This window comes from Papilio polytes, unplaced genomic scaffold, assembly GCF_000836215.1.
Source record: "Papilio polytes unplaced genomic scaffold, Ppol_1.0 DF824080.1, whole genome shotgun sequence".
In the NCBI taxonomy this organism is placed as follows: domain Eukaryota; kingdom Metazoa; phylum Arthropoda; class Insecta; order Lepidoptera; family Papilionidae; genus Papilio; species Papilio polytes.
In genome coordinates, this window is record NW_013525124.1 from 1,174,128 (window position 1) to 1,189,094 (window position 14,967).

General features: G+C 32.1%; 1 protein-coding gene across 1 annotated transcript in view; it reads right to left on the bottom strand.

The window, feature by feature from the left end:
- The window catches only part of LOC106099977 (Kv channel-interacting protein 4-like), a gene marked incomplete at its 5' end in the record, with an annotated part of 84,122 nt that overhangs the window by 7,059 nt on the left and 62,096 nt on the right, over positions 1–14,967 (bottom strand). Inside the window, one exon of the mRNA XM_013278675.1 lies at positions 9,191–9,385. Within this exon, the coding sequence (XP_013134129.1) occupies positions 9,191–9,385 (195 nt within the window). The remainder of the gene's footprint in view (positions 1–9,190; positions 9,386–14,967) is intronic.

A 14,967-nucleotide genomic window follows, 5' to 3' on the forward strand; every position in this document is an offset into this window, starting at 1 on the left:
TAATCATACAAGAACATAAACTTTAAGAACGGACGCACACCTTAGACTAAACTATCGCTCAAGTGATGTTCGATTGTCGATTGTTTTGCACCCAATTCGATTGTTTAGTTGCACAACTAAAAATCGAGTAGTGTGCGAACCACCATAAAAGCTCATAGTAAGCAAAGGATGACCAAACAGTTGTGCTATAGTTTAGTTTCAGATGTACCCACACTCTTAGTTTTTTTTGCACTAGCAATATATGTAGTCGTGAGTTTGAATACCGCCATGCACAGTAAAGTACACAAATAACCTGAATAATCAAAGGATAGCCGATTGGCGGCAATTGTGGATTAAATTTTTTCTATATTAACTGTGCTGTTTTGTGCCAATTTCATTTTCGCCATTTGGCGCTGACGGTTGCGATTTGTATCGGTGGTGAGGATTCGAACTAATAATAGAGAAGAGCTGTCATGTAAAAGGAATCCAATCCATTTACCTTTTTCACCATGATACCTTCAGTCAATTACCTGCGAACTGTTTTAAAGCTCTTTACAAAAGTCGTTTGTTACGTAAATATTTTGTACTACCTGTTCCCCGTGACTTCACTCGCGGGAAATTAAAAAGTAATACGAATTTTGGCAAAAGTATTTCGTAAAATCGGCTCCGTTATTTTTGCGTGAATCAAATATATGCATAAAGCCAAAAATACAAATCTTTCCTCTTTAAATTATTAGTACAGATTTAGATATTTGGCTATTGTATGAACTGGTTACGGGTTAATAGAAATTCAATTAAACATAATAATCGATCGATTTAAGACCAAATGATTTCATAAAACTTTTTTTTTAATTTTCTCGTTGACTAACTTTTTAAAATGTCGTGTTCAACGTAAATGAACGATCCGTATGCTTTGGCAGTTATCGATGGTTGTTCATGTCGCAGCACCTCAGGGATTTTTATTTTTTAACGCTTTGTGCGCTACGTAATATTTATTACCGTTCACTCACTGGCATATTACAAGTTGACTTTTAAAATAAATAAACACCTTTTAAAAAACCCGCATGAGGAATCATCTGTAAAAGAATGCGAAAGTAAGTGAAAAAGCTCAAACAGATTCGAAGGTATTAAAAACGCCATGGTTAGAAATGAGCTAGGTGTAAGTTATAAGTAACTTCTTTATGTAAGGAATTCTGTTTAGAATGTACAGAATTCATTCAGTAATTTAAACCGTAACTGTGATTTTAAAATAATAAAACGCAATTAAACTGGTTTGCATTTTTGCTATGTTTTTTAACAGGCGCCTATGGGTAAAACTTCATATGGAATATAAGAAGACCAAAAACGTTTGAACACATCCGTTGATAATAGTTATTGAATTCATAAAAAAATATTGTTAAACAATTTTTGTTATATTCATCAAAGAAAACGGGCTTAAAATTTGATAAACATATTTTTTTTAAATAACTCTGTAACAACGAAGTAAAGGAGATTGTGTACGGTAACTAAAGTTGGTAGAGCTTTGCAAACATAGTTTGCATGTGACGTGCAATTAACGAGATGGGTTTTTGGCAAAATGTTTACAAAATCGTTATAGAAGTATTTTCTTCTTGAAAGTTTCATTCCATAATAAAAGTCATCCACGAAATTGCTGCGCTATCGACAATCTATTTAATTTAAAGAGACGAGGAGTGAGCACGTAGCTGACATAAAATTTTCATTAATGTAACATGAATGATGGCATCAAAGATAGACTATTACTTTACTATGTTTTTTCTTAAATTATTTTAGAATTTTATCTGTGTAAATTGTCGTTTAACAAATAACCAAATTCTCTATAAGAAAATACGAAAATTAGAAAAAATTATTAGATTGTAATGATACCAGCAATATCTTAAAACTATGTATTTAACGAATAATGAGTATAAATTACACTTCATAGTCATACTTAATTTTTAAATGGGAAAGTTTGAATGTTTCTTATTTCGTTACTTTAATATGGCTTATCGGATCGCGTAATTTGGCACAGATCTAAAACATCGTCTGGATGATTACATAATCGTGTTTATGTTTTTTCCCGTTCGTCAACGTCACGGGCATAAGCTGGCAAAATTTAAGTGTAAAAAGCACACACACCATCTTGTTTTTCCTCTTTTGGTTCATCACATAGAACATTTTGGACATTTAAGGTCAATTAAATATGAAGAAAATATAGTTATGATATTTTCTTCTATAAAAAGTAGAAGTTATTGTTATTAAATGTAATAAAATATGGGAGAAAGATGGGATAATTGTAAGATAAATTTTCTTTGTTCATTTATATAAATATTCTGTTTTACCACAAAGAATATAGGCAGACAATGTTTAGTTATATAAGCGACCTTCGCTGATTGGCATGGACGTCAATTTGCTTCAGTATAAATGATTTACCACACTACTTTCCATATAAGTACTTTCTTTTTGGCCAAGATCGCGTTTTAGTAGACTACGCATTATGTTTCAATAACCATGATAAAATAAAAACCTGCGCCGAACCTAGTCACGTTTTAAAAGGGTTAACGTATGCTTAAGCAAATCGTATTTGAAACTCTGTCTAAGTTTTTTATGGTAAGGCTTTTACTTTGTGTTTATAAATTAAATGTATCATAAAAATAAGTATAAACGGTTCTTCTTTTTTATATTTGCCAGTAGAAAAACCAAGAATAAAATAGAAACTAACTTGTTAAAAGAACATAATTTTTTATAAGACCATTATCTCCAGACGGTGATATATTAGGTGCATAAATCTAAGCAGACTCCGTACCGGCAACGGGCAGCCGGAACTAAATAATGTGCATTTTACGTGAGCCGTACTTGGTTGCTTGCAACAGGTTACACAAACGAGTGCCTACTTTTAAATTTACCACTGGGCACTTTGAGTGCACGAGAGTTTTTTTAATCTACTCCAAAAACTACACGTAGTAAAAGTAATGACAGTGAATTTATGTCGCCAACTAGACTACTCAAAAGTAGCCTAGTTGGCGACGTAAGTTTGTTACGATCACCAACGTCTTTAAGAGGGACTTTTTATATTCTTTAGGGGAGGCAGTTACTTCCCACTAGCCTGCGCCGTGGATATACCCATAAGGTTCTTCTGGATTTTAATTCAATAACGTTAAATTTTGAGCAAATTTACGTAACATGAAACAGAGAAAGATGTATGAGATAAACATCTTTTAAGTACCATGCCAGACACGAAAAACAATCTTTTATTTTTAAAACAAAAAAGTTAAAAAGTTGGTAACATTTGGCATTTAACGGTTAACCTTTTATAAATTAGGAACAAAACAACAACTAAATGTATAAACATGTATATTTATAAAGTTCGCAAAGCTGTTTTGAAAGCTTGAAAGCAATGTTTATGGAAATACACGAGGGTTTGTTTTATAAACGTCTCGCGAAGTTTGAGAGAAATTCTGCCGACCGTACATAATTTATACAGTCGTGTTGGCTGTATTTTATTTTGCGACAAGTTTAATTGTGATAGACTGATTTATTCAATAAAAATATCAAAGTGTTACTTTGAAGTATAAGAGAACTATAACTGATTCTATTAGTCAATTTTCGATTATCTAACGTTAACTACAATTTAGGTCCATCTTGTATTTAAGCAAAATATTCGTAATTTGTATTAATAGCGTAGTCTAAAGTGTTAGAGACTTGTGTAAAAAATTTGGCACCCATTGTGAGCACTAATGGAGGCCAGCAGGGTGAGCCAAATCTAAGGCCGTTAACAATAGAAAATCTTATTTTATAAACACCATTAAGGTTCCGATTTTGCCTGTAAGCTGACTGGTTTTGTGCCAAAATTTAGGTACACGTTTTAAAATATTATCTAACGGGACGTTAAAATAGGCGATTATAATCATGTTATCAACAATACATTATAATCAAACATTTCACATATATTTTTAGTACTTAAACTATAACTCGTATAAAAATAAAATAAAAATGGTATGTAACACTAGAGTGCGTCTCCTTCCCCGTCAATTAAAGGTAGGCAACGCATCTGCAATTGCGGATGTTTATGGGCAGCGGTCGCTTTCCATTTCGGTGGATTCAGGTGGCCGCTTGCTCGTTTGCCACCTTATATTATAAAAAAAATAGAGTACCACCGGCTGCGGAATCCGACGACTCAAGCAACCAGGGCTACAGATACAGGAATTTCTTCACTATACTTGCGGTTTCCAAAATAACTGCCTTTTGAATCGTACCTTGAATCCAACTGTCTTGTTGTAAGAAGCGAGAGCTTCTTGAGATGTTATCAAACATTATTGTTACGTGTTATGTAATAATCAAGCCATATTTCTGTTAGTGTAGTTATTAAAATTTTATGTTTTTCTTTATAAGTATAAAGAGATAAAAGAATTACCGCCAAGTACTCAGCCAAGTTATTATTAAGTTCAATAAAAGCTAACTGTTCACTTTGTGGGTGTTTCATTCTCCCGAATCTGAATTAATTTTATCGATTTTGTAAACTGCTCTCTCCGAATTTAGTCGTCATGTCGCAATGGCGCTTCAAATTCATTTAATGGCCGATTTAATTCAATTTGGAGTTGGAGAGTTCTGTTTTAATGGAGAAAATAAAGTATTATCCAAGACAAAATCTTTGTACATCGATGGTTTTTTAATTTAATTTTTTATGTACTTATTTATTTCATTATTTAACAAGTATAAAGTACAGATTTGTAACATAAAATGGAAGTATTAAATCAGTTATGTAGTGTATTTTATATTTTTTTTTAACGCCAAGGCAAAATGTAAGTGAAACATGAAACCTTAAGTAATTTACGCTAAAGTTCATTAATAAGGACGATATTAAAAGAAGATTGTAAAGTCGGGAAAAGTTAAAAGTCGAGAGACGTCTGAGGAAGATCTGATTAAATTTAACTCTGATTTTAAAATACTATTTTCTATCTAAAATTTATTTGTGACGAGGATGATGTAATAGGTTTTAATCCCAAGCTTTTCGTTACTCTTGAACTTTTTTAATAACCCTGTTCGGGTGTAATTTTTAGTTTTCAGTTAGTTGAGCACAGGCTATTCAGCCGCCAAAGCTTTCAGTTCAAATTAAATCGGGATTTGACAGAGTCCGCATGTTCAAAAGCTTTCTTTTTATTACACTAACGTCAGTAAATAGTTAATGGCTAGTTTACTATCAATAGTAAGTATTAATTAAGACTAAAGTTTTAGCGAATTAAGGCGATTTTAATTTCAAAGCGCATTAATAAATGTAAAGAACAGTTTTAACTGAATTCCGTGCAAATTACGCTAGACGCGGTTTGCGGCATGTTTTTTGACACTCGGACTTTTGAATTTAAAACGTGAACTCTTCACAGCCTCTTATATGCCGGCCAACCTGTTGCCTTTGTGACTGGCAGTTGAGGCTTATTATAATAAAATGTACTTTGGAATTTGTTAATTCATTGAAAATTCAATTAAACAGAAATAAAGATATCCTTTTCCTTTCCACCCTTTTCTTAAGAGGAAAGGATGGGAAGGAAAAGTGGACTTGACGACGAAGGAGACACACAGAAAGGGGAAATATCCTGTTTATGTGCGTCTCTGCCGTCAAGTCCACTTTACCTTCCAATTTTTCCCTTATAAAGAAAGACTAAAAAGGGAAAGGGAAAAAAATACTCCTTTATTGATGAAGGTAATTTATAGATATTTTTATAACAAAAATTGGTATGAAAAATATAAATTATAAAAAGGCCTACCAGTTTGGATTGTTATAATCAATAACAAAACTACTAAGCATTATAAAGTAGTGAAATACCTATATTGTGAAATCATTTAAAACTATGAGTAACTTATTCTAACATAAACTTAAGTTGTTGCGCTTGCAACGTTGGAACATTCCTGTCGGCTACCGCGCGCCGCGTACGGAGTACCGAGAGCACATGCTTTTGTGAAGTAATATGAAACATGACCAAGATTGCTCGGCTTCAACTTTAAGCGTTCTACACACTATATCTTAAAATGTAAATATATCATAGGACAATAAGTTCTACAAGACGAGAATTTTGTTAACTTTGTTTGTCCATAATAGTGTCCCAATGTACTGACGTAAATGGTATAATTGACTTTGAAAATTTGTACTAATATCTATAACCTATGAGAATACAAGACGAAATTATTAAAAAAAAAATAAACAATGTCAAGATTAAAAATAACGCCATCTAGGTAAAAATTAAAACAATAAGTATAGGTTAGGTGCGGTTTACATTTTAACTATACGTTAATATTGTACTGAATTTTATTCAGTAAAACTGTTGAATTTACGCTCTATTTTACTTCACAAAGGATGTTTGCAAGGGGAGCATGCGTGCTCGAACGGTACACTAGCTTTACCAAGTTCCCGCCTCGTCGGCGTTTCGAGTACTTAATGAGATGCATTCGATGTTTGGCGTAACGTGAGCATGACTCTTGCGTGTGCGAACTTTGCAATCTCATAACCCACTCTGAAAATTGTTTGCTAGGTTATTGGAAATTTTAATGGAGTTGGAAATTTAAAATCCATTTTCTGTTAAAGCGATTTGTAATAGAAGGTGTGTTCAGTAAAATAAAATTACATTTTTTTATTTGAATGAATCATTGAGTGAATTATTGTGTGAAAAAGCTTATTTTTCAAATCATGGAAACAAGGAGTCTATACTGTCACGTTTTTTCTTAAATAATCTTTGCTAATGTTATAAAAAGGAGAGATCTGTATTTTTGGATTTTTGTATGTATTGAAATAAGTTTAAAACTAATGGGCCGGTTTTAAAAATTCTTTCACCACTAAAAAGCTACGTTATCACTAAATAACATAAGCTATGTTTTTTACTACTTTTTATACCAGGTCGACAAAGTCGCGAGCAACAGCTAGTAATAAATTTCACTTCACCTTCTTGTGCTACAGTTCTTTTTAAAACATATTTCATTCGTGTACATATTTCTGAAGATTTTAATAGAAAATGAAACTGACTCGACTATTTAATATCAAGATCTAAGAAGCACGCTACGAAATGAATATGATGTATGAAAGTTGAAGCTGAAATACACAGCAGTTATTTAAATATAAAGATGTATTTCTCAATATTAAAAATAGGAGCATATTAGAAAATAGAAATGGGAATTTTATTTACGGTTCAGCCATTACCTTCAGTAGTGCAGATGCAATCGCCAAATGTTGAAGCTATTATGGCGCATAACGGCGCGGAATAAAATTGATTTTATTCCGATTAAATTTTATAAGGCAAAAGAGGATTAAATATCCCTAAGTTTATCGTTAATTCGAAACATCTAACAAATTGGTTTCATATTTTGAGAAAATTAATTTCATAGCATACTCAAGTTAGAATTTAATAACTGACGATTATTTTTATCTACAGGTATATCAATACTTAATGTTAAAAAGAGAAAATTATTTTTTGTAGTATCTATTGATAATAGCTCAAAAACTACTGGGCCGATTTCGAAAATTCGTTCACCAATATATAGCTACGTTATCAGTGAGTAACATAGGCTATATTTATAACAATTTTTATTTTCGTGTGGACGAAGACGCAACAGCTAGTGTTTCATAATAGCAACGGCCATTTGTGACTACATTTAATGTAATAATGATGACATCTCTATAAGTCATGTGAAAATATGAGTACTGTCAATATTGTATCATACTTTTTGTTTTCCGTTACAAATCCGTCTCGAGGGACCATTAATTAATGTAGACGTTAAATACAACCTTGAGTTAGAATATAGCGTTTTGACTATATTTCCAATTTCTTATTATTAGTTATATTTAGTATGAATACTCGCTACTACTAATTTTTGAAGTCATAGCCAGAAAACAGACAAACAAGTGCAGGGGTGGTGAACCACTGTGACTCGTGCCATAAATGGCACACATTATATTTTGAACACGTCGCTGTTCATAAAAACACCACGAAAAAAGTATCAAGTAGGTGCACCATAGAATTGACGTAGTAATCGCATTCAAATTTATACGATGGTACGTCTAAGACCGCATTAAATATTTCTTTAAATAAATATCACTTGGATGCATAAATGTTCGCCAACCCTGGACTAGTGCATATCCTATACAGAACCTGGTCTGATGTACAAAGTACGATAGCTATATTGGATACGTTTGTATGTACGTGGGCTGTTTTTATAGCTGCTTTATGGGAAGTTTTTTATAACCTATTTTATTACTGTGTTATGGCCGGCATAGTTTTAGTAACGCGGATGTGAAAGCTTTGAGACATCTTAATGGCAAATGCGATTTTATTGACGTAGGTTAATGGCCCTATATGTTCAAACTGAAAATTAGTCCTGCATATAAATAAATAAATATTACCAACATGTAATTATGAACAGTTTTGTACCACAGTGAGTTATAATTTAAGCTACAAAATAGCTGTGACTAAAAGTTTTCTCGGTAATGTTTTTTAATTTTAACCCTTAATTTAAAATATGAAATAGTCAAGGTTTTGTAAATTTATTAACTGATATAAGTTTGAACCTTCACTAGGAAGACAAAGACCATTTAAATAATAACACTTACCTTTATTCTCTGCTTGTGTAGTCATCTTCTTTCTTCTTTTGAAAAAGGGTAAATAAAACACGAACAAAAATTTATTGATAAAAAAATCGTTGTGTTAATTTAATTGTTTTCAGCAATCTGTGGCACCTAGGGGTTTAATTTAAACGTTAAATTGTCCATAAATAAACAGAAAAATAAGGTTTCGGGTAAGGATTAAGACAGAAATAAAAACAGAAAATTGAAAACAATTTTTTTTTAACAGAGGATTTTGTAACGGAAGTGTAGTAAAGTATTTAATTACAACGCCTTCGTAATGTTTCAACTTAACCCGACGCCGTTCATACCGGTTGCCATTTCGTATTTAAGGATCCGATTTTTCTTTTTTAAGAATTGTTTTAAAGGTCAAAACATTCTTGTAGCGGCATTTACATAATTCCTCTTTGTTGTGAAATAATTTGAACTTTAGTGTACCAGCTGGTCGTAATGTTAAAACTAAAATATTTACAATGGAACATAGGGACATTTTTATTTTTTACCTCTAGTAAAAACTTTGTTTTAACTATTGTGATTTTTTTTCTTTTTATGATATAATGATGATAAAATGTTTTTCTTTTTATCCAGCCAGTATCCAAAGGAACTTACCTCCTTGCGGGAAGAATTGTGAATAGATAAGTTTGAAGGTGTCTTCCCGCACGACACCTGTAGGGCACTCCGCTTTGAAGCCTCGGTATAGACGCTTTAGTTCGGGTTCGGTGAAGCGCGTGGCGCGACGCAACGCCGCGATGGAATCAGGCCTGTACCTCGGCAGCTGCTCCCCGAGCTCCTCCAGCTCCGAATCTGGAAATGGAAAATGATGGTCAGTTCTTTTCTTAAATGAGCTGAAATATGGAAATATCCGGAATTTTTTTTGAAATTCCAATTTGAAAAATCAATAAAAAAAAATCTATTGATCCTTTAATCAATTTGGTATACTGGAATGAAGCAATGATCTAACCGCATTGTTTAACAGCCTTAAATGCATTTACTTATTCAAAAAAAATCCCTTTGACTTTTATTAATTTGTTTACTATAATATTCAATTTCTTTTGTTTAAAAGAAGATAGGGATTTACTGTCTCACTGAGGAAATTAAAATATAATTAAATTGAAATAAATCTACAATAACATTTGATCTTAACTCACCCTGTGAAAATGAAAAGATAAAAATAAATAAATAAACTTATTTAAGGACACGATGACTTCGGATCTATTTCAATTTACTCGCTGGGAAATTAAACTTCGATGCGGCTTTTGTTGTTTGACAGGCCCTTTGTAACTGTAATTAAGTTTATTGTAGAAATAAATATTGTTATTTAACAAAACAGGATAGTCGTATTATTTATAATTGTTAATAATTTACGTATTTTTTAAATTTTTATTTAATATCGTTAATTAAAAATGAACTATGCAGTACAAACAAGGTCGTAATCAATTTTCGATCGGTGTTCAATCTTGTGAGAGGCGGGTTGAGGAAAAATTCAAAAGCATAGTTCAATTGGTTTCCGTACGAAATGCAATTTATAAAATATTTCGTATCACAAAAGCGATGCAATGGAATGGTTGAGGCCAAACCTTGCAGAGCACAAGATTGTTTCTACTTTGAGATTCAATGGAGCTGAAACATGAAGCATTTATCGAACATATTTTTATATCACTAGGTAGCAAACAAGCGGCACTATATTCTATATAGTATTGACTAAAGTAGCGATGCGGCCGCTGCCCATAAACATCCGTAAAAATAACTGGGTTGGCTAACTGTAAATAATGGGTCCTCCGCACAGGAAGAGGTTACCCGTATTCCCCTTCCCTGCGCTACCACTTCCATCAAATTCGTTTCTTTCATCATTTGCTTGTACAAAAAAAGGGGGGGGGGAAAGAGAAAGAGAACTAAAATTAGCCATCCAGCACACACTCTTCAAACGAAACTCAGAATGCCTTCCACTTTATGCCCGTCTCTCATTGTATTTTTGTCGTAAATCTTGATACGTTCTAAAATGACCTTTTTACTAGAATCTTCCAACGATATTATATTCAACAATATTAGATTCAATCATTATTTGTGAAGTCAATTGATAATTATAGAAACAAAAATGGGGATTAACAAAAAAATAAGTTTCATGACAACGTACAAGGAACGATAACGATGTCATTAGACGGTCTCCCGAGGAAGCGACCACTTGTCAGAGAGATGAAAGCGATCCTTGTATAGTGATATACAAACTTTATGCTTGCTCGCAATTTATCACGAGACGATGCACACTTATGTATCGACAGGATACTCGCAAGTCAACGAGCCTGCATAAAGTTTGATTCTCATAATATCAGCTTGAGTGTCATGTTCTATTGGCGGAGGAAACACTGCTGTTATGCTGCACAAAGGTAATAATAGATGTTATTACGTATCATTATCCTTTAAAACCTCATGAAAGGAATTTTATTATTTTAGATGAAAGTAAAAAGTATCATTTAATTCGAAGTTTTGTTAAAAAAGGTTCTATTACAATGTTTCATTTATGTTTTAATGTTAAAACAATTTTTAACAGGAACATAAAGCATTATCAGTTATTATAAGATAACACGAAGAAAATGAGGAGTGATTCTTTGAATAAAAAAACTTCGATGCTCACTAAATATTATTCCTACGAGAGAAATGCAAAGTGGAGACTTTTCCTTTAAGGAAATGTTTTCTTTATATTGAAATAAAAGAGGAGGATCTGTTAAATAAAATGCTATAATAAATTCCGCTTCCCGGCTATTACTACGAAGCTAAGGATGTGTTCTATTTTACTTAGTCACAGTTGTTTCTGTCTCAATGTTCTGTACTCTATTCTTTTCTAAGGAGGAATAAAATTTTATAATTTGAAAAGCAAACAACTGCGAGTCACTTGTACTATTCACGAATAGGAACACAAAAAAATTAGGTAAAGTGCTTACGAATTAAATAAATAAATAATAATTTTATAATATAGGCATAACAGTTACAATGAGGTTACACATTCAAGGGATTATTTCGTTATTTTTTAGTGTATTAAGTGTGTAAGTGACTGTACTCGTACATGTCTTTTTGGGAATAAAAGGAAAAACAGTATTACTTTTTCGATGGTTGGTTTTTAATGTGTTTTGTTTGGATGTCGGTATTGTTTTTTTTTAATATCCCAGCAACATCAAGGTGGTGTTTCTTTGATAACTTTTTTCAGTCCACTAGCAGATACAAAAGCTTGAAAAAGAAGCTGAAACAAGAACCGCAAATGTTGCTCTTCACAGAACTTGTTTGTGTTCGTACCGAGGCAAAAATCCTACCTATCTTCGCCTTTGTTTAACAAGATGCGAAGTGATTACGGAATGCTTTGCTTTCAACGCGGACAAATGAACACTTGGTTTTCATTTTTTTTTTATTTATTGTAATGTATTAGTATTTAAATAACATGTCATGTATGTTAAGCATAATTTTTTACTACTGAACCGATCTTCATTATATTTCCTCAAAATTATTGTTTTTATAACAAAAGGGTACAACTTATAAGCTAAGATCAATTTTAACTCGCGTTGATGATACCACCGATGATAACCAAGTAATGTTAGGGCGTGTAGTGTAGCGTGTAGGGCGTTTAAAATGTTTAGACATACTTGTAACAGATACAATTAAAAAAAGGACACAAAAGTAATCCAATGTCTCTACTATGTCTACTTTATAAATTCTGAATTATGCATTAAAAGTTAAATAAAACTGTATGAATGTGATTTAATGAGTGTTTTAAATAACTACATCTTACTCGAAACATTCGCATGAGTGGCAAGTTTCAACTTTCAAAGAAACAAGTCGCTGCAACATTCTCGACTTTAGTAACATGACATCTCCAACTAGTGTAAGGTTTTACGATACTTTGAAATTTTTTTCACATTTTCAACAGAAAACTTTTATAAGGTATTTAGTAAAAACATATAGTGTTTATAAATGTTTCTCTTTATTTAGCGTTTAGCGTAATAACATCTACCACGTGACTGAGGGTTTGAATCCCGACTTTTGATGGTTGTATCTTTCGAAGGTAGTTCTACCATCGTTTTTTATCGTAAAGAAATAACGTCAGCTAAGCTGCCTTTGCGAAAATCTTACATTACTACACTAAGTAAAAGGTTCAATAATTTAGATTGGTTAAACGGATTGTAGAGTCGATGGCTTTACAAGAAATGCACTTTATAACAGATCGAATAGACTTAAGCGCATTGTAGGTTTACTCGTACATACGGTGTCGCAGCTTTGAGAACGGTCACAGATAGATATCTTGGAACCTCTTTTTGTATTCCACTCTATCTTGGATTTGAAATAAACACTAAAACAGTGTTTTTAAAACAGAACACAATTTGAAAATATATTTAAAACTGTTGCAACTTCTAATTGTCTTACAAATCTACGTATACGTCAGTCAAACGTGCGTTAATCTTTGTTAAGTTAACATAAATAAACATATTTCTATAGCAGTATTTAACCCGTTCTATTATTGTATTCCAAAACAATTTAATACTCAACTTCAATACAGTCTTAAGAGTCAATACGAACTTTTAAAAGTGCTCTTAAGTGCACACATTTGTGGAAAATATTTACAGATTCCTTTCAAAGAGAAGCAAATACTACTATTTATTCCATTTCGTTATTCAAGAGGCGAAATACTGGAGCTGTAGCTCTTATTGCGTTGACTGTTTGTAAATATGTCATTTGAATCGACTAACTGCGCCTCGCTTGTAAATGAAGCGGTTTTAATACCCATTGAGAAATATATACGAAATACTCGCTCAATACGCCGGATATGAATTTCACTTTGATGTATTTTTAATTTTACTATTGCTTTTACGTTTTTCCTTTTGTACGTACTTTTTTTATACCACGAACAGTAATTGTTATTTTAAAAGATTTTCATGTTAAACATTGTATTTTATATTAAGTTGTTTTTTTGTTTAATGTTTGTAATTTAATACAAAAATGTAATGTGAGTTTCTCAATTGTTTTCTATTGTTTTTTTTTCGATGACAAGCTAAAGAGCTTAATTTCTTGCAAAAATAAAACTATTATAAAATGAAATCTGGCAAGTACTTTTACTTGCCAGATTTCGAGATTCGAAATTCGAAATTGCGAGAAGCTGTAGTAAGTTCACGTTCAGTAAAGGATGAATCCTTGGAGGAGCATTCTCGTTATAGCTGTGCTTCAAGCGGGCTGTTCTCCGTAACGGCTCTTCGCCTTACAATTTATTTTTTTACAGACTGTAACCGTGCGAAAAATATTGTTCAGTTGCTGCATAAATATGTATAATTTTAAAAATACTTTTTAAAATTTTATGAGCCTTCGTTTTCAAAAAATATATTTTATATGCTTTATTATACACGAAACACGGTGTATACAAGTTCATAATGTACTAGCTGTTCCTATGCGGCTTCATCCGCATAAAATTTTATTTTATTGTTTACATTTGTCAAATTATCAAAAGCAAATGTCAAAATATCATGACATGATCATGTTGGCAGCAACTTACCCACATTCGGGTTTTTATCCAAAATATTTACCTCCCAAGTTTAATGGTGTGAAAATATGTAGCCTAAAGCGTGACGTAAGTATAGGGCTTTTAATTAAAAAAAGTATTATTCAAAAATGTGCTGTAATTGCTGACATCTTAGGCAATAAAGAAGTGTGTGTTTACGCTTTATTACAATAGTCTAGATTAGAAATGTATATATTTAAGGCTATTGTTATTTACTGTGGGTAAAAGACAACAGTAATGATTTCGTCAGCAATGTTTGTGAACATGATGTGAGGAGGTTTCAAAATAATAATCACATTCAATTTTAATTAGCCTCCAAAATTTTAATTAAGTTTACTCGTTTGTTTTGTAAGCATTAACGTAATTCATTTCACTACGAAATAAAAACGTAACGAACTATTGAGCAGCTGATTTGAATAAGAGTAAAAAACCGGACATAAAATTATTGCCAATTTTCTGATCTTGTATTGATTATGTATAATAATGAGTGGCTATTCAAACTTTATCCTTATTACTAAAGAAATGAAGTTTCTTTTGCCTTATTGGTAAATAATGTAAATGTACACATTATGCGAGGACCTATCTTATATTCGTTGCTCATAGACCTACAATGATTCTCCCTGATTCTCCTTATTCATTATCTTGTGTTGCGTCATTTCTAACAAAACATTTTTTCTTTATTCTTATCTTTGGGAAATTTTGTAAGCTGGTATTTTAAAAACTAGCTATTCTCGTGCGGCTTCATTCGCATGACATTTTTAAAACTTTATTTTACCGTTTACATTTGTCAAATTCTCAATTGCAAATGTCAAAATTACCGTTACCATAACCTTGCTTCTTTAACATTGGC